Here is a 19,583-nt window from a genome sequence, read left to right on the forward strand (position 1 = left end):
AACTTAAATTTTTCTTGTTTCACAATCTTTGGAGAAGTGCGTTGTTTCTTATAAAATGCCCACACGCTCTCCTTTGGAAGGGCTTCTAACTGTAACTGAACCACAAGGTTGCCCCCTGGTGCTTTATGTATTGTTTAATTGTTTGCCTTTGGTGAATGTTTTTATTAAAAGCCTATTATTTAGAGTAAGACCAAAGTGTCATTTTAGGAACAACAGAAGCAGAGCTGTTCAGTGTAATAGTTCTTTTTCATGGGTGTGTTTAATGCACACTGGATGCAGCTAATGAGCTGAAATTTCTTCTTGTAATACTTCAAAAAGAGCAACAACAACAACAAACAAAACCCTGCATTTTTATTTTCCTCTAATAAAAGGTGACCAGATTGGCTGGAAGAATCATGAGTGAATAAGGCTGTGCTCTAGCCAGGAGGCAAGAAGGGTGTCTTTATGCGTTCATCTGCTCTGTCTCTCTTTGTTCTAGGAGTCGTCTCCAGTCACATACCCATCGGTGCACATGGCCCTAGACCCTGGCAGGCAAGGGAGTATGTGCGCTCCTTGGAGAGTTTACCAGGCCCATTTGTGTTTCCGTGCATTTCGCAGTGGCACTGACAGGTCCTGGTGTCTTCTGACTCTTCCTGGCATGGCCGCCAGGAACTGTGACCTACACAGATTACTCCCAGCATGCCTTAGTCCTGGAGAGAGTTTTGAGTTTAGTGACTCTGACTCTTAAGGTTCTTCCCTTTGAATATTCCTTCTCCTGAAGCTGCATTGTCGAATCTCTCACTTGGGAATTTCTTAGGATTTGACTCTGGAGAAAGTTCACTGTTCCCCACCAGGTCCTCACAGATAGCAAGCAGAGTTATTTTCATTGTTTAGTTGTCTTCTTCCAAAGCAAATCTGGGCCTGGGACCCAGCCTCCAGAAAAAAAAAGTAAAGCCAGAGTACCTTGATACAATTTCTAGGACCTAAATGATCTCATTAAATTCCGACTCCAGATATCAAGTAGACATTTGAGGAAATATGATTATTGACAAAACGTAAGCCTGTTATACACTATATCACTTCAAAAGGAGAAAGGCCATTAGGACATAATTACATCAGAAACAGTATACACGTTGGGCTGGTTTATAAACTGTCACTTTCAGATGTACGAAGACATATAAAAGTTTCCAAAGGTCCCATTATGACCCTATTTCCAACAGTATTCTCTGACAAACTAAATAAATTACTGCATGTATTGGACCTTTGAGGCTTGGGGCAAAGAATGGAAAAATTATTTACAAAAGCTTGAAAATATTTAATCACTGGAGGCAGGGGGCAACGGTGTTTTAATTAGCAGGTCCTCGGGCCATTGGCTGACTGGAGGCTTTCTCAAACAACCACACAAATGCACTGAATAGCTGTTTGCCAGCCTTAGGGTCAGGCCTGAGATGAAACAGATAAGATAATTGGCTCTAATGAAATCCAGAAGGCCTTGGCTTTCTTGTTTGAGCTTGGATTTGAAAAGTGCGTGTGGAAGTGAGGCTTAATTCAAACCAGAACTGAGCTAGGCCCGTTTTTCAGTGACTTTGATATTGTTTGAAGTTCTGAAAGTGTTCGCCACACCACTAGCCTGCTGGGCTGGGCCTCCCTGGTACCCTTAATTACTAAGCTTTATTGCTGACTTTACTGCACAGGAAAGGGGCCATTATATGTTCCATCAACATCAGCTCTTCTCAGATTGGAGGAAAGGGCAGGGTTAAAGGCCACTGTAAGAAGGCAGCAACTTCACTTTGAGGTACGCAGATCATTTACCAGTGTTAAATTTCAGTGTTATGTACATACATTCCTCACAACACAGAAGCCCAATTTCCATTTTTTAAGCAAATGATTACTTCTCTAAACATTTTTGCTGTGCCTCTTCCCACTTTCCCATCAGAGAGAAAAGTTACATTTAGCGGCTAAAATGATTGCACACCATATTAAAAAAAATAAAAAACTGTCAATGCCTCCCAATTAATCATCACTCCAGCGGGTCTGGTAGAGTTCTATAATAAGGGGGATTATTATTAATTCCCCTTTGAAGTAGGAATGAGTGCGGAACCCTCCTGTGCTGGGAGATACCCTGACACCCTGAGGAATAAAGACCCCTGAGGAGGGCCTACAAAACTAAATGCCCACTTCCAAAATCTCTCTCAAAGAGTTCTCCCATCCTTAGATCTCTCAGAAATTTGCTTGTGCTATGAAAGCTACAGGATGTACTCCCCAACCATTTCCTGCCCTACTATCCTGTCTTCAAGCAGCAAATGGGTGTGTGATACCCCAACACTTAGGTAACTATGAAAGAAATAACTGAGTATTTTTACGTTATTTAGGTAAATGATTAGTGTGCTCTAATAGTAACCTTGATCCTGTGGACAGCTGGCCCCTCCTGAGTAGTCTGTGCATAAGCTGTACAGGACAGGAGCATCCAAGAGGGCAGTGTCCCAAGAGGGACCTTAGGTAAGCAATGAGACAACAGTATTAGGAAGACCTATTCCTAGCATCTCTTTTATTGGAGACATGAAAGTGACCCTTCCTAGATTTTTTTCTAATCATGAACATGACATCAGCTTGGACCAGAAAAAAGGGAGAGCCATAGTGTTCTCAGCTCACTTGAAATATTAACTTATTTTTCATTAGGTACTCTTATAGACCAAATGTTTGTCCCCCGAACCCATTCATGCGTTGAGCCCTAATCCCCAGCATGATAGTACTTGGAGATGGAAGCTGTGAGTGGTGAGTAGAGCCTAGATGTGGGCCTAAGGGTGAGGCCCTACACTTATTCCATTATTGACCTTGTCAGAAACTACAAGGAACAACAGGTCTGGGGAGTACATATTTGCAATCCATGAAGTGAGTCCTCAGCAGAACCATCCACCCTAATTATGCCATTTCCACACACCTTGCATTCAGGACTTGTTTAAGATGTCAGCCTAGCTAGATGCTGAAAGACGTCTGCAAGATTGCATAGCCCACTAATAATTGCACTCCGATGTATCAATCAAAGTGTTTCCCCAACTGTATTTGCTAAACACTAGATTTCAGGAATATTTATACCTGTAGGAAAAAAGTAGTAGATAAAACACTCTTCTTAAATATTTATAAATGCACAAACTTTTATGAATTATTTCCCAGATGTTCTCAGCTTTCCCGTTTAAAATACTGATAAATGAATTTGAAACTATCATTCCACCAAACACTGTATTGCTTCAATTCCTGATAGACAGCTAGAAATGCGGTAGGTGTTTTAGGTAGTATCATTAATTCAGTAAGCATGATATAAAAGTAAATTTAACCTACCTGTGAGAACCTTACTATCTAATAAAAAATAAGCATGTGACTCCCAGTGTATAGTACTGCGTCATCATATGAGCTGGTCATTTGAGAAACCATGTTCTGTGGATGATCTCTCCATATTTTGAGGATTGTGTCTAAGCAGTTCCTAGATAGAATTCCCTCATAACGATAAAGGATGAAGGAGAAGCAAAATCAGCAAGTAAAGGAAGAGAAGAGTGGGTTGGTTTCCTTTGCTATCACTGTGAAATCACCCAGTGAATTTTCTTAGTGTAAAGTTACTGCCACTCAAAATTATAGCAAATTGGTGATATTTTGCAGTCTCTATGTATATTTAATTTCAGTTTAAATATAGACACATATCTCCCATGTGTGTTTCAAATCAGATACAACACATTAAAATATGGATTGGTTCCTTTTAAAACTCTGTAATTAACAACTGATTACAGTGTGAACATATAATTGGTTTTATGAGTAGATCCATTTATGAATTTACAAAGTTTTAAAGCTCAGTTTTTAATTTATGATGATATTTTGCTGAGGAAAAGAAAGAATTGTTTGTCTGTGTGTCAATGAGAATACCATATAAAGTGACACTTGCCCTGTGAATACTTTGTATGATAAGAAGAGAACACGTGCCCTGATGAGACAGTAAATGCTGGAATCCATCAATTTCCCTGATTTAAAAAGAGCGTGACTTTGGCAGTCAATCCTCTGGGTATATGGAGTGTTAGCAGAATTTTATTCTCAAAGATAGTATTTCTAGATATACAGATGTTCCGATCTTTATTAAACCACAGCTGTGGTTGACACATATTTATTCAAAAGATATTATGACTATCAAAGCACTGCGTCAGCAGAGTTCCTTGATGTTTCTGTAAAGTACATCCATTTTCTGCAGAAGCACCAGCATCTTTGGGATATTCCCAGAGTTGAATTATATCAATGAAGAAAAAGCAAAGAAACATTTACACCACAGTGCTCAGCTGTGCTGAGATGCAATTGTGGCAAGTGTGTCTTTGTGGCATTTGTAGGTGTTCCTGAATGGAGGTTTCTCTGGCTACACTGAATCATATTACTGTATTGGGAGCCTACAATGTGTCTGTGAGGCCCACTGTTTGTGTCCTGCAGACCCCTTGGCTTCTTGTTCAGGGAGAGCAAACCTGATAACCGAAGGAAGGGTTTTGCCCTGTAATGTATCCGCAGGAAGCCTTCTTCTATGGATTTCATGGGCTTGACTGAGCCCAGAGCGCTGAGAATGTGCGTTCTCCCTGGAAGGTCAAAACCTTTCTGTCTTACCCATTGTCTGTCCCCAGCAACCTTTGTTTGGGGGAAGACCCTTCCCAAGAGCACATGGAAATTGATGTGAAAACAGGTGTACCCATTTGCTGTCATCATTCGTTCAAAGTAGAAAACTGGTCCATCCCCATCTCAAACTCCTGAGGTTGATGTAATAAAATATCACACGGCGGGGGGCGGGGGTGGAGAGAGGCTTATAAGAAACAGAAAGTAATTTCTTACGGTTCTGAAGATTATGATTCTGAGATGAAGATTCCAGCAAATTCTGGATGTGGTAGAGCTTTGTTTTGAGATCTGCTTTCCCACTAAGTCTTTGCTCGGTCAAAGGGGAAAGGTACCTATCTGTGGCTTACATAAAAGAACTGATTCCCTTCTTAAAGGCTGCAGCCTCATCAGCTAGTCATCTTCAAAGGCTCCCACCTTATTATACAGCTTTTTCATGGGACAGGATTTCCATGTACGACTTAAGGGACAGATTTCAGACTTCACCCTTCCTGGCTTTCCACCAGCAACATCTGGGCTGCAGCACCTGCCCCTCAGCTTCCTCTGCTATTCAGATTTAGCATTATCCTTTAGTAATCTTCACCCTTTATTTGCTTTCCCACTAAACTGTATTTTTAATTTTCAAAGTGTACACATGAAAGGTTATGACCTAAATTTACATGAGGTAATTTTTCTGAAATGTTGGTCATTGCAATGGCTTCTATTACATCATCCAATCAACCTGTTAAAATTCTGTTAACATCAAATGCCTGTAATTACTTTTGTCTTCTAAATGTGTTTATGAAGTGAAGCCATTTTCCACTTTCTTTACTTTATGAAACACCAGTCCAGAGTTGGCTTCCTGAGTGCTTCGATTCATTAGACCATCCTCATCTTTTCAGTTGTGGAACCAGCCACTGAGCAACGGTGTTGTCTTCCCTTTCATGCAGGCACATGCCTGTGCAGGGAACACCATGGAGACTAAGTGGAAGCCTGTCTCCCCAACAGAGATCTCCTGGCGTGTGTAAAGGGAAGCCTTTCCTTGATAGCCGCTTTGGTTTATCACCTGCCAGTCGCCAGGGCTCTGCCACATTGTAGTCCCCAAATAACACACAAGACGCTGTATTAAGAAGCTGTTGGCCTTGCTTGTTTCTTACTGGTTAGCTCTGACTTAAGTAATTACCCCATAATTGTTAATCTAAGTATTTCTCTTACTGGAGAATAGTTCCGGGCTTCCTACCCCATGGCGTTACATCTTGACTCTTTTTGTTTCTCCTACCCAGAGTCCTCTGGACTCCTATTCCCACCTATCTTAGTTCGCTATTGGCCAGCAGTGCTTTATTGACAAATATACAGGACTTCCCCATTCCACAGCCCCTCTCCCTACTATTGATATTATAGGATAGTCTACACCTGTTAGTGTTAGTTTTCTAATTATTTTAGAGTTGGGGTTGGAAGGAAGTGTTCAGATTAAGGTGTTTCTTTCAGATAAGTTTAGGTTTAGATAGGATAGATGTTTGATACATTTTGTTCATTGACACAAGTTAGTTGTCCTTTTTAGAGTAAAAGGGGAATTGTAGGAGGAAGCCTGTATGCCGCCATTAACCATGTGACTTACAAAAAGAGGTGCATACAGATGAGGTAATAAAAGAACGGTTTACCACACCGCTAACCACACCCACTTTAGGCATGACTAAAGACGTATACGGACAGACATAAAGACGTATACGTACGTAGGCGGTGAACTATGTCACTAGCCAGGCCCACTTTTGGTCATGGCTGGGGGCATTACGGGGGAAGGCATAAAAGACCGAAGAACGGAAGTCTTGGTCTCTTTTTCCGGATTTCGGCTTCCAGTTTGGCAGCGGAAAACTACTGGGCTCATCTGGGTTACTTGTTTGGTATCTTGTGAGCAATTTCTACAATAAATACTTAGTTTTACTTTCAGTAAGTGTGCCGTTTATCGTTACAGCGTCATTTGGAGCATCAGATGTGGCACTGAGGGTACACAAATAAATCCCTCTGCTCTGGCACCTTAGTCGGCTTAGTTGGCATCTCAGCTGAGCTTTTGGTGCCTTGAAAAGGTGTATTTTCCCAAGAATGAATTTGCATAAAAACACCCTAGGAATGAATGACCTTCTCTGTGCTTACCTGTGAGTCGTATGAAAAACACAGAGGCATACAGTAGTCCCGTTGGAGGCCGAGGACGGACAAAGCATGGATGCTACCATGTACCAAGAGAACACATAAAGGAAAAGCTTGCTCATCCCAGCCTTAGATGTGCCCTGCCTTTTGCTGCTCAGAGACAAAGGACCCTGAGAAGTCAAAGAAGATTTCAATTAACACAACAGTGTTACCATTCTTGTTCAGGAACTCAGCCTGGTGTTTAGGCCTCTATCCTGTGCAACTGTAGAAATAGAAAGACAAAAACATTAGGTAACATGACTTGGAAAGGTCTGTGTGAGTGAGAGATTTTGACAATGATGCTTCATTAGTTTTATTATAAATGTACTGGGGTTCATGTAGTCTTCTTGACTTGTTCTGACATTGAGATGAAACAATGTAGAACACACTGTATAATTAGCCTTAGATAAAATGGATGGCTGTCCTAGATCTGAAGGGAACAGGGAAGTGCTGAAAGAAAGAGGAGACTTTCTTAAACTGGTACCAGGAGGAATATTCTTGAAATAAAAACACAACTGCAATGCATTTTCACAAGAGGGCGCATGCTAAGGAGATCAAAGTAAAGGATTTTTCTCTGCTTCCAGCATATATTAATGTATGCATATCATGTGGTGATCCATGCACACATATACACATATATATATACACACATTTATTCACACATAATATATATATACACACACAAAATAAACACAAAGGTACCAACCAACAAAATAATGAAAGCAATCCAAACAATAGGAAAAACATCAGTACTGAAATAGGAGAATAAGCGGGGCTTACATGGGAGTATGAAGGGTTCTATCAGCTCTGGGATGAAATATCTGAACCTGTGTGTGAACACATCCCAGCCTGGTCTAAAGCTTGTCGTTAGCTGGCATCGCTAACTTCCCTCATAGAGAGCAGAGTTGCTTCAGTGCAGATGATGTGTATGGTGTTTCATCTTATCCAACATGACTTATTTTAATGAAACAGAGAAAATACCCTTGACACCCTAGGTTGCTTAAAAAATATTATGTCCCAGACTTCTGCATAATTCTGTTTATTTAAATAAATAGAAGACCCCAATAAATACCAGAAAAAAATTTGCAGGTGATCCTTGGCAAGGTTAAATCCATTAGGGAAAATATTATTTTGGGGATTTCTTATGAATTCTGAGAGTTCTAAGTAGCCATTTGAGATTAGTAACAGAAGCTTCAGACACTAACAATAATTACCAATATAGCAAACTTGGTAATGACATCAATTGCCATTTTGTTTGGCTTTTTGAAGTTTGACTCTTTCCTTGCCTTGTTAGGGTTTCTATTGCTGTGAAGATATTCCATGACCAAGGCAGGTCTTATAAAGGAAAACATTTAATTGGGGCTAGTTTACAAGTTCAGAGGTTTAGTCCATTATCATCATGGAAGGAAGCTTAATAGTATGCCATCAGACATAGTGCTAGAGAAGAAGCTGAGGGTTCTATAAATGGATTGGCAGGCAACAGGAAGAGACTGAAACACACTAGGACCAGCTTGAGCTTCGGAGACCTCGAAGTCCACTCCCTGTGACACCCTTCCTCAATAAAGCCACACATTCTCCCATAAGGCCACACCTTCTAATTGTGTGACTCCATATGGGTCTATGGTGGCCAATTTCATCCAAACCACCAGACTTCTCAAGTCATGATCCAAAATTCAGAATGATGGGGAATGTCCTTCTGTATGCTGTTAACATGTTTCTTTTATTGGTTGGTGAATAAAATACTGATTTCCAGTAGCCAGGCAGGAAGTATAGGCAGGGCTACCAGACAAGGACAATTCTGGGGAGGGGACACAGAGAAACTGTCAGGGAGATGCCATGTACCTAACAGGAAGATAGGATGCCTGGGCATTCTCCAGTAAATCAAAACCACATGGAGATACACAGATTGATAGAGATGGTTTAATAAGAGAGAGCTAGCCAAATAAGAAGCCCGAGCCATTGGGCAAACTATAATTAATAGAAGCCTCTGTGTGTTTATTTGGGACTAAGGGCTGTGGGACCAGGCTGGAATGAAACTCCATCTACACCAGAACATGTAAGTCTGATGCTAAGCACTCTTACTAAATACCTCCTTATGTTGAAAATAAAACACAGACCATATTACTTTTCAACCACCCCTTTAAATGTTTTATAATTTAGAATTAATGCCTAGTGTTTGTCATTGCCTTTTCAATAATGAAGAGCCTAGTCCTTTTAAAGGACTGGCAAAACAGCAGAAAACTTGTCAACTTGAAGACTTGTCTAGGGGTCAGGAGTGGTCAATTCCTACAAAACATATTTATGTAATTAAATTCTATGAAATTGAATTAGTCAAATGAATCAACTTTTACGAAAATAAGTTGATTATCAGTGTTCTCAGAAGTTATCGGTCTGGTGAAAATTACTAGACAAAAGATAATGGTAACTGATTGGACTGTAATTTATCCAGCTTGTGAAGGCAGAATTAGACAAGAGGCACGTAATTCCCTTCCTAGACGCACAATGCGTGGTCATAATTCCTCTGATATCAGAAAATAGCAGTCAGTTTTACGAAGACAATATTCGAAGTCAAGAATAGGAAATAGTAAGTTTATCTTCAAAAGTCTATCTGCCTGCTGTCGTGTGAGTATATCTCACCAGGAGTGTTCCAGAAATTTCCTAAGATGATGCAGTTGGCAAGTGTGTCAGATAGCCGTTGCTGCCAATGTGCAGGTCAGGTGAAAATAAAGATGTAAAGATGATGATGTTTTCCAACACCTTTCTAAGAAATGTTCATATGCCAGCCAACATTATTATTGTTAGCTATAAACACAAAGAGACAGATACACACACACACACACACACACACACACGTATGTACGTATGTATATTGGTGTCAATATTAAGGATATAATGGCTTTTTGGGACCCTGGCAGGGACAATGATTGTGATGGTGCTAGCACTGGTCATTTAAGGTGTTCTGGGCGGCCAGCATGTCTTACAGCATGGGAAAGAAGAGCACTGTTGATTACACAGAAAGAACAGATGCAGAATCGATGGAACGTTGGAGATACTTCAGATGAATGTAAGAACAAAAAGAAGGGAATCTATGGCAAATGTTGAGTCTAAAGGTTGAAGGAATTTCAGGAAGAATTGAGCACAGGAAACATAAAAAGTCTAACAGAAAAGAAACTGATAAAAGTGTGCTTTTGACAAATTGGCAAAGAGTCAAGTACAGGCATTTGCATTTGCCATCCAAGCACTTGGAAGGCTGAAGCAGGAGAACTGTTGGAAATAAGAGCATTCTGGAGTAAGTAGTGAGTTCCACTGTAGCCTGATCTAGAGTGTGACTCTGTTAAAAATAAATAAGGCATAATAACAAGGAAGCAAACTACAAAATGAACAAAAACTAAAGCCTTTTGTTACTGATTGCAGGTCACAATTAGTGACTTGTATCAAATTTGAAAATTCTATTAAATCTCTAAGGAACCCCATGTGGTTAGTAACTTCCCAAAATGGTAGTGTCGTGTGTTGTCATTGTTAACTATTTCAATACCAACAAGGTTTCAAATAATATTTCTATAGCATAATGACAAAACAAATGTACTTGGTGGCTAAGTTATTAGCATTGCATTTCAGAGTTAGGAGACCTTAGGTAGAATGGATCCTTTAATCCTTTGACCTACTCTCCAAAAGCAGATGGAAATTATCTCCATCCCATAGCCAGGGGATGGCAGACTCCAGCTGTATACATTGGCTGGGAGGTGTCCAGTCAAGAACCTTTTTAAGTTTGTTCACATATAGCAGTAGTTTCTAAATGCAAACCCCTCAAAGCAGCATGTATGTGTGTCTCTCCTGTCACTATTATTTTTCAGAGGGGAGTTTAAAGCTTTCTTAACTAATTGATGACTGTCCTCTTCAAAGACAGCGTAAATGCACATTTTTCTCTATTCAAGATAATATTGCAAGTTTTTTAAACTGGCTCAATAATACTTCTATTCTCATCTCTAACATATTGAGAGTTTATGTGCTCCAGGTATTCACTATGATTGCATCTCTGCTTTCCTAGGCAAGTTCTGCTCCCAGGTCAGATAGCCTAAGCTATGTTTAGAAGTTATGCCATGCTGAAGTCCAGTGTTCTTTCTAATGGCTTGTGGTTTCACCACTTCTTAATGTGTTAAATGTCATTAAGCTGTGGTTTCTAGTTCCTTAGTTTCTTGCTTGCCATTCTGTCAACTGTGTGCCTTGAATAGGTCAAACCCCTGAAAAGACAAAAAGAAGTGATCCTTAACCAAATGCAGGTGTGTTGTTAACCCAGAGGTAGCTGATGCCGCTGCCTGCTATCTTCTATTTCCAGGTTTTGTAAATGCCTAGAGATGTTTGCGATAACTGTAACTCCTGTTCACTGTTGTCTTCCTTGAATTCATGCATAGAAACATGAGGGATAAAATAATTATAAGCATTTCAAAGTAGAGTAATTCTGTTGACCATCGTTCTGCCCTGGGAGAAATGTCTTATTATAAAGACTCCAACACATGTCCAGTTAGCAGGAATGATGCAACCAAACATTGAGGGTGTCTTCAGTGTGGGGCTTCGGTAATGAGACGGAGTCCTGCTCTTCCTATAAGATGTATATTTTAAAAGAAGACACCTATTTCACTCATGAGAGATATTTCAGCTAAGGTTGAAGACAAAGGCTCATAAGACCCAAGAAACTGTGAATAACTTTAAGTTGTGGGTTCGATCTCGAGATGACCCTAACTATCAGGAAATGTTTGAAAGCTTACATCATTGCAATGGGCATCAGGACTTCCCACCAGGTTTCTCTATGGTACTATAATTACTAACAAAGAAAGTATTGACACGATTGATTATAGAACCAATGTGAACATGTCCTTTACTTTTGTTCTTATATTGAACTTGAAGTAGGCAAAAAGAAGCCTATGTTTTTCATTCTACCATCCTCTTGATTGCAGCCTGGTACTTTGTGCTGTAAATGCAGGAAATGGAAAATCCCTTATGCATTTATCTCTGAAACTCGAATGGTGATTTAACCAATTATTTTTCTGTTATCATAATTCTGAATAATGAGAATAATATATCAGACTCACTCAGACTTTGATGTAAACTATTTCTAATTAGAAAACCAGTTTACTGATTTGTTATTGTCTTAAACAGATTGTGTAATTACCTAAATGGTGTGAGCTTAGGACCCAGACTGCCTGGTTTCAAAACTCCACTCGCTGTGTGGTGTGGTGGTGCAAGTCATTCAAACTAACTACCTTGGTGCTTCAGATTTGCAAAGTAGGAAGCAGGGATGGAGGCATCTCTAGGACTCTGTGCAACACAATGAGTACATTTGCATATAGCTCTCAGAATAGGGCCTACTACCTGCTGAGTGTCATTTGTTAGAACTGTTATATTTCTGACAAAAGATCAAAGACTCCAGAAAGCATGTCTTCAAGGGACCATATCTAGAGAGCTATCTTCTTCAGGATACATCTGAAATTGGTTGAGACAGCATGTGTAGCTTTTGTGGAACTCAGGGAGATACAGGTGGCTGGGATATTATGTACCATGGCCATGAATGCACATTGTTGTGGACTCTGAAAGCGGATTGAGAAGAGTTCACTTTTCCTGGATACTTAGGCATTATTCCGTCTCCAGAACCACAGTCATTTCTTCATCTGGTCACCAAACCCAAGTGCTAATGGCTTGTTACCTTCTTATTATTCTCACTGTTACTTGATGTTTAAATCCTTCCTGAATCTTCACTCTGCCTGATCTTTAGGGTTATGGGCTCCAAAAGTTCATTTGTTTTATTGTTTCTCCTTTGGCTTCTTCCGTGTCCACAGTAGCTAGTGTACAAGGTCCTGTCTCACTGTTTCTTTATGTCTAAGGATTTGAGAAAATGACAAGAGATGTGTTAGGCTTTTCAGAACCTAGACAGAGTACCTGACATCAACAATTCACACAGGAGGTTTTCCTTTTGGCCCCAGAACTCTGATGTTTTGGCCTATAGCACTGGGCTCTGTTGATCCTGGATGGGTGATAAAGCAGAAAACTGTGTCAGTGGAAGCATTGGACGGTGGCTCCTGGCACCATGACAGTCATGAGGGAGAGAGTGAGGGACTAGTAATCAAAGTATTCAAAGACATACTTTCCAAGTGGCCCACTCCCTTCGGCTGTGTTCCGACTCCTAAGGCCTTTGCAAAATAGTTGCACGAGATGAGAATCTAGAATAAAACACAGGAGACTGTGTGTGTTCAAACCATAACAATCATTAATACTTCAAATATGGCCGACTAAAAAGGATATTCTTACTGCCCAGAAAATGGAAATAGAAAGATAATAAAACATCACTTGTGAAAGACAGCATAATTATTTTAAGAGGAATATAATTAGAATGTTTTCATGTAGATAAAATATTTATAAAATTGATAAACATTCCACCTTATTGTAAATTATTCTTCCCTGTGGAATATTAAATTGCAGCTCCTTGAAGAGTTTTGGTATCTTGACTGCTGGTTCAGGATAGAAATGCAATTAGAGAATACTTTGTCCTTGTCTGCAGGTCGTTTGGACTATTCTAATCCTACGTCTTTGCTGGAAAAGGCAGTGCTGGAATAATGGCGTACAATCATTTAATAGAAATGTAAACTTTGAAAAAAGGTTTTAGTTTGATTTTTTTATTTTGAAGAACTCACATGCTCTCCCGAACTTTTGGAGGTTATGGTTTTTCACTCTTGTCAATGAAAATGAACTATAAAAGCGTTTGGGGAGAGCCTGGAGAGTTGGTTCAGTGTTCAATAGAATTGACTGCTCTTTCACGGGACCCGGGATCCATTCCCAACACTCTCATGCTGGCTCACAACAGTCTCGGGACATCCACTGTCCTCTGTTGTCCCTGTTGGCATCAGGTATACACACACATGTAGGCAGGGCATCCATTCCTGCCATTTTTAAAAAGAATTTCTAGGCATTAATGAACAGTGCCTAAATGTTTATCATTTTATCTATAATACTCATTTTTTCAAAGGTTGTGTTCATAATCCTTAATAAACCCATGAAAAATAATCAGAAAAATAGTAAGGAATAAGAAGTTATTTTCAACCCCACAATAATTTGGCATTTCTCTTCTCTTTTACATTTGTTTTAACTCCTATATTTTAAAACCAGAATTAACACTTCCTTGGGTCAATGATTATTTTTTCAAACATATTTTATTAAAGTATGGAACAAAGCCCCCTATTACTTCAGGCAGATGAAATACTTCACAATAGCTCCAGGTTGTGCTTGCTTATTGGTGGGTATGGAAAGTGTTCTCCAAGCCCCACTACTTTGAATACTGAGCCAACCTGAGTTTTTGTTACTTAAATTTTCCCACATCCACTCCAGAAAAATAATTTCTAGTTTGCGTATTTGGTCAAAAACTGTAATCATCTTTTTAAGTTTGTTGGTATGAATGGTCCAATTGATTCCCAAAATATAAAAAAAAGGTAATCTTACCAGTGATATATGAACATACTAATTTCAATTCTCCTTTACCAATATCAAATATTGAAGTTCTTAATCTTAGGCAGTTGGTAAATGAAACTTGGAATATTCTTTTGTGGTAATTAACATTTCTCTTGCTACTATTAAGAGTAACACTTTTTCAACTATTTAATATACAACCATGCAGACCTTGTGATGTCCCTTTGTAACTGTAATTTGTAATTTGTGACTTGAATTCTTTAGAATAGTTATTTGAACACATAACCTTTAAAAAGATTTATTTGTAGTTCTCTCTCTTTCTATGTGTGTGCATGTACGTGTGTGTTGGGGTCTGAAAGGTGAGTGTGGGTGCCTGCTGAGGACAGGAGACACTGGATTCCTCTAGAGATGGAGTTACAGATGTTTGTAAACCACCCACATGGGTGCTGGATTCTCTGCAAGAACAGTATGTGCCCTTAACTGTTGACCCATCTCTCCAGTCTCATGACTTTGTTCAAATAAATATTTTCCATTTGGGAGATGGAAACAATTTATGAATTTTTTTCATATTCACGTTTCTATTGTTGTTCCTGGTTTTATGAGGAGTTTTTTTTCCCCTAGCAGTCTGACCTAGCATCGCTTACTGGGAGCAATGCTTGAAATTCTCTCCTTTTCCCATTCCAACTGACCTAATCTTGGCTGAGGGCTTCATGACTTTTCCTCTTGACTGTGTTAGTGAATTCCTCCTTTCCATTCAAATTGCTGTCTTGCTGAAATGAAGACGACTTTCTCTGTGTCCCTGCATTTAGAGCTTTCCTGGGACACTGTCATCCTGCTCTGAAACTCATGGAAGGAAACGACCACATTCCCTGTCTGCTCCTGCATCTTTCCCATCCTCAACGTGGACTTTTTCTTTTCCTTTTCTTCAATCCTGTTTCCAACTCTTCACTGTCATGATTCATTTTCACGTAAATGTACCATTTCCTCTGTCCTTCACAGCTTAAGCAATGTCATGACTGAAATATCTCTTCTCTTTGTCTAGAATTGCTTTCTTTCAGTGGGTGATTGCTTTTCTCCCTTTAGAATAATGTTTTCTTTAGCTATGAGTTGAAACTCATTAAAAGGCTATGAAATCAATTTAATGGATCAGTATGCACATTGAGCTCCTCACAACTGCCTATAACTCCAGCTCCACGGAATTTAATATCTCTGGGCTCTGAGGACACTGGCACACATAGGCACACACACGCACACACACACACACACACACACGTAAAACGTATCTTAAAAATAGTAAATGTCAACTACTTTACCCAGAATTACGGAAAACTCTTAATTGTTGTACCTCAGAATAAATTGGTGCTTCGTGGGAACCATCTCCAGGGAAGTAGGAAACTTCATACTTCCTCCTGTAGAAACATTGAGGTGCTTAATTAGGGACACTCACCTTCCTAGCCTTACAGAGTCCTGTCATGTAGAATATCAAATTTTCACCCAGAAATTCAGTCAAAAGCCAGTGAAAAAATTACATTGAGATAAAGCTGGGTTTGAGTAAAAATCAAACCAGCTAATTCGATTATATTAACCAAATGTTTTATCCTCATAATACTTTCCTCACCTATAAGTTGTGAAAAAGGTGAATATTCACTTATATTGGTGGATGAAAGTTTCTGACCGACTTGGTCCCACAGTTGTTTAGTCCCAAATAAACACACAGAGGCTTGCATTAATTAAAAACTGTTTTGCCAGTGGCTCAGGATTCTTATTGGCTAGCTCTCTCTTAATTATCAACCATTTCTATTCATCTGTATCTCCATGTGGTCTTGAGTTACCAATGATGCCTGAGTCTCTTTCTTCCTCAGCAGCTCCATGGTTTCTCCCTGACTCTGCCTATTATCTTTCTCTACCCTTGTTTAGATTTCCCGCAGGAATAAATCCTGCCTGTCAATTGACTAAAACAACTTTATTTATCAACCAAAAGGAGAAACATATTCACAGCATACAGAAGGATACCCCCATCATATATTCACCTTTATTCTTGATTTATTCATGTATGTAGTTGACTTAAATGTGTGTTTTCCAATAAAACTTCTAATTCCAAGTGTTCTGTGGGTATGCCAATATTTGAAAGATGATAATGGCTGCAAAACCCCATTGCTGACACATTGAAAGTGGTCATAAAGCTTATTGTTGCTAGAACTAAACCTCAGCAAAAACCAACTATTTCTCTACCCTGGAGACTAATTCTATCCCCTGGCCATTTTAGCTATGAGTGAAGCCCAAGGTCCCTGGTCTTGGCCTGGTCTCCAGACTGAGGATACATCCTTTCTCTGAACTGCAGAACTCCCGGCAGGCCTCAAGTTTTGTCTTCTTTCTTGGTCTCTTTCTGGCTGTGCCTCAGGGAACAAGAAGGATTTTAGTTACTAAATGAGGTTGCCTTTTGTCTTGTTCATCCCACATTGTTATTGAGTTTTTAAAAAAACCTGATGATGCTGCCTCCCCCAAAAAGGCCACATCAAAAGGTAGAGTTCACCAAAAATAATACACACTTTTTCCAAAGACACAAACAGTTCCTTGAAAAGGATGCCATGCCGTAATTTATTTTGTGAATTCTGTAACCACAGAACATTTACTTAAAGCAAAGTCTGACCTTTCTTTTTCCTTCTTTTTATGTCTACAGAGTTCTCTTCTTAAGAAGAAATATAAAGGTTAACATTTTCTTGTGTGTGTGTGTGTGTGTGTGTGTGTGTGTGTGTGTGTGTGTGTGTGTGCGCGCGCGCGCGCGCGACCGCGTCATGTAGCGCCCGCGTGCGCGAGGGGGAGTGCAGAGAGACAGAGAGATTTTATTAGAATCCTGAGTTTAATATTTAGCGAGGGTCCTTTGGCTTCATGTAATAATATTTTATGGAATGCAATCACTTGTGGAAAGACCAAGGAGAGGCCCATTTGAAACTATACAAAAAGAATATTCTGCACTGTTCTTGGAGTGGTGGGAAATGCAATAAGTGTACTAAACCCCACATTTCACCTACCAAAAGCAGAGAAATCCTATGCCTGGTTGAATGGTAGTAAAATCTCTGTAGGGATTTTTTTGGATAAAGAAAGCAATAACAAGAAACGGGCACATAATTAAGTTTTCAAAGTTCATGTGTCACAGTTATCTCATTGTCCCACTGTAAGAAAAATCTGCTACCATAGACAATTTTCGCACTATAACCCCATTTCAACAAACAAATAAGCCTTTTTATGTTTTCTGAACAGCAACTCTACTATTTCAGTTAAGAAGTTTTTATTGTCATTTCTGATTCACTTTTTGTTCATTGCAGCTGGGTTTTATAGCCACCATGCTGCTACAGACATGAACACAAGCAAAGATTTGCAAAGACACGTGCCACCGGAGCTCGCCCTGCCCATGTCTTGTGGACTCTGCTCTTCCCTGATCAGGCTCATGCTTTCTCCCTTGCCTGCATATTCAGAATTTATTTAAGGGAATAAAGCTGAACTTTTTGTTTTGATTTCTGTAAATATTTTTCTAGAGGCTTCTTACATTATCATGCCCTGTAATTATAAATCTGGGGCCTGGGGGATGGCTCAATGGTCAAGCTCACTGGCTGTTCTTCCTGAGCACTGTAGTTCGATTCTCAGCATCTACACGGTGGCTTACATCCACCCACCATTCCAGCTGTAAGGCCACTGAGGGCACTGGGCATGTACAATACACAGACATGAATGCAGACAAAACACCATGTAATAAATAGATAAGTAAGTAAATAAATAAATGAATGTATCTTAAAAAATAAGGAAGCGGGCTAAAAATGGCCAATCATGCTCATTGACTGTAACTGGGGACTTAATGCTCTTTTTAACTGTATAGTGTAAGAACATAGGATGGGCCACCATTCCTCTCCAATCTTTGCCTTTAAAAATTTGGTTTAGGAATGTTTATAAAACGATTTATGTAATACCATCTGTAAGTTACTAGGCCTACATTTGGAATAATAACAAAATACTTCTTAGTAACCAGTTGCAAAATTATTGCTACATTTTTTACATATTAAAATACATGATTTTTATATACTTTTGTTCAGTAATGACTGGAATTAGAAGCACACAGCACAGATAGTTTATAAATACATGTGTATTGGAATGCTTTACATTATATATTTCTCAACAAAAGAATGCTTATTTCAATATTAACTCTTAAATTACTTCTGAAAACTCAGAGCTCAGTGTGTCTCATAGCTTCTAACTTTTTGTGCTGATTTTTCTAGGTCAACACCAGTGCAGTGTTTAACAACATCACTGTGCTTATCCTTATGAGTCAGATAAAAACATTACAGTTTTGCTCTACTTGCTACACTCAAGTATAAAATTTTACAGAGAACTAGCACAATGTTTCATCCAGTAGAATACTAAATGTTACCATAAATATAATAATATTATACCCCTGGACAATATCCCAGAGCTACAGAGAGATACTGCTGAGAAAGTATTTATCTTTCATTTCTCAGGTAGGAGGAATATTAGGTAATATATCTGAGTTAGTCAAGGTTAATGACTACATGGCACATCTTAGGTAAGTAAAGCCCTTTAATCAAATCAAAAATTCATTTTCTTTTAAAAGCATTGAGTTAGAAATTAACACTGGTATTTAAGATACTAGAGAAATACTAAATGTCACATTGAATACTAAATGAAAAGAATGGACTTTATAACCTATAATGCATTGAAAGTATATCACTATATACCTATATTTTTAGTTAGAATATATTGTTGTACTATAACTGCAATCTATAAATAATGTCCTTGTACTTGCCAATTATTCATTCCTTTAAAATTGGAGTACTGGAATTAGCATTCATATTTTAATGTAGTGAAACAACATAAGCTCAGTATCTTATTTTGGACATCAACTTCTGTAGAAGTGGGTAGTTACGCTACCTTTATCCTTGAGGGTGGCAGGACTTGACTGGTTTTGCCAGCCCATTCTTTGCCAATTTGCTCTTCGCTCCTCTCTCTCTGTCTCTGGGTTCCTTGGGCTCTGTTCAGTATTTAACTGTGGGTGTTTGCCTCTGCTTCCATCAGTCACCGGATGAAGGCTCCAGGATGGTTATAGACATCAAGTTCACTATCAGGAATAGGCATTCGAGGTGGTCTCTACACTATTGCTTAGCTTGCCAATTGGTGTCATCCGTTTAGATCACTAGAGGTCACAATGGTGTCTGATCTGTCTTCTAATCTATGATTCCCTCTTCCCCCTATCTTACCCCCCTCAGTTGACCTTCCTGTTCCTCCACATCATACTCTCTCTTCTGCTTCTCCCCCTCTCTATTTCCCAGGTCCCCCTCCCT

The 19,583-nt window shown here is 39.3% G+C and overlaps 1 protein-coding gene across 18 annotated transcripts in view; it reads left to right on the forward strand.

The window, feature by feature from the left end:
- The window catches only part of Hdac9 (histone deacetylase 9), an 888,277-nt gene that overhangs the window by 745,225 nt on the left and 123,469 nt on the right, over positions 1 to 19,583 (forward strand). The window contains exon 24 of one of the 18 annotated variants that reach the window (XM_040743263.1): positions 479 to 3,984. The exons of the other annotated variants lie outside the window; for them this stretch is intronic. Within the exon in view, the coding sequence (XP_040599197.1) occupies positions 479 to 521 (43 nt within the window). The 3' untranslated portion in view covers positions 522 to 3,984. Of the gene's footprint in view, positions 1 to 478; positions 3,985 to 19,583 lie in introns of those variants that run through there. 18 annotated transcript variants of the gene reach the window in all.

Source organism: Mesocricetus auratus, unplaced genomic scaffold, assembly GCF_017639785.1.
Source record: "Mesocricetus auratus isolate SY011 unplaced genomic scaffold, BCM_Maur_2.0 Super-Scaffold_15014, whole genome shotgun sequence".
NCBI classification, from domain to species: domain Eukaryota; kingdom Metazoa; phylum Chordata; class Mammalia; order Rodentia; family Cricetidae; genus Mesocricetus; species Mesocricetus auratus.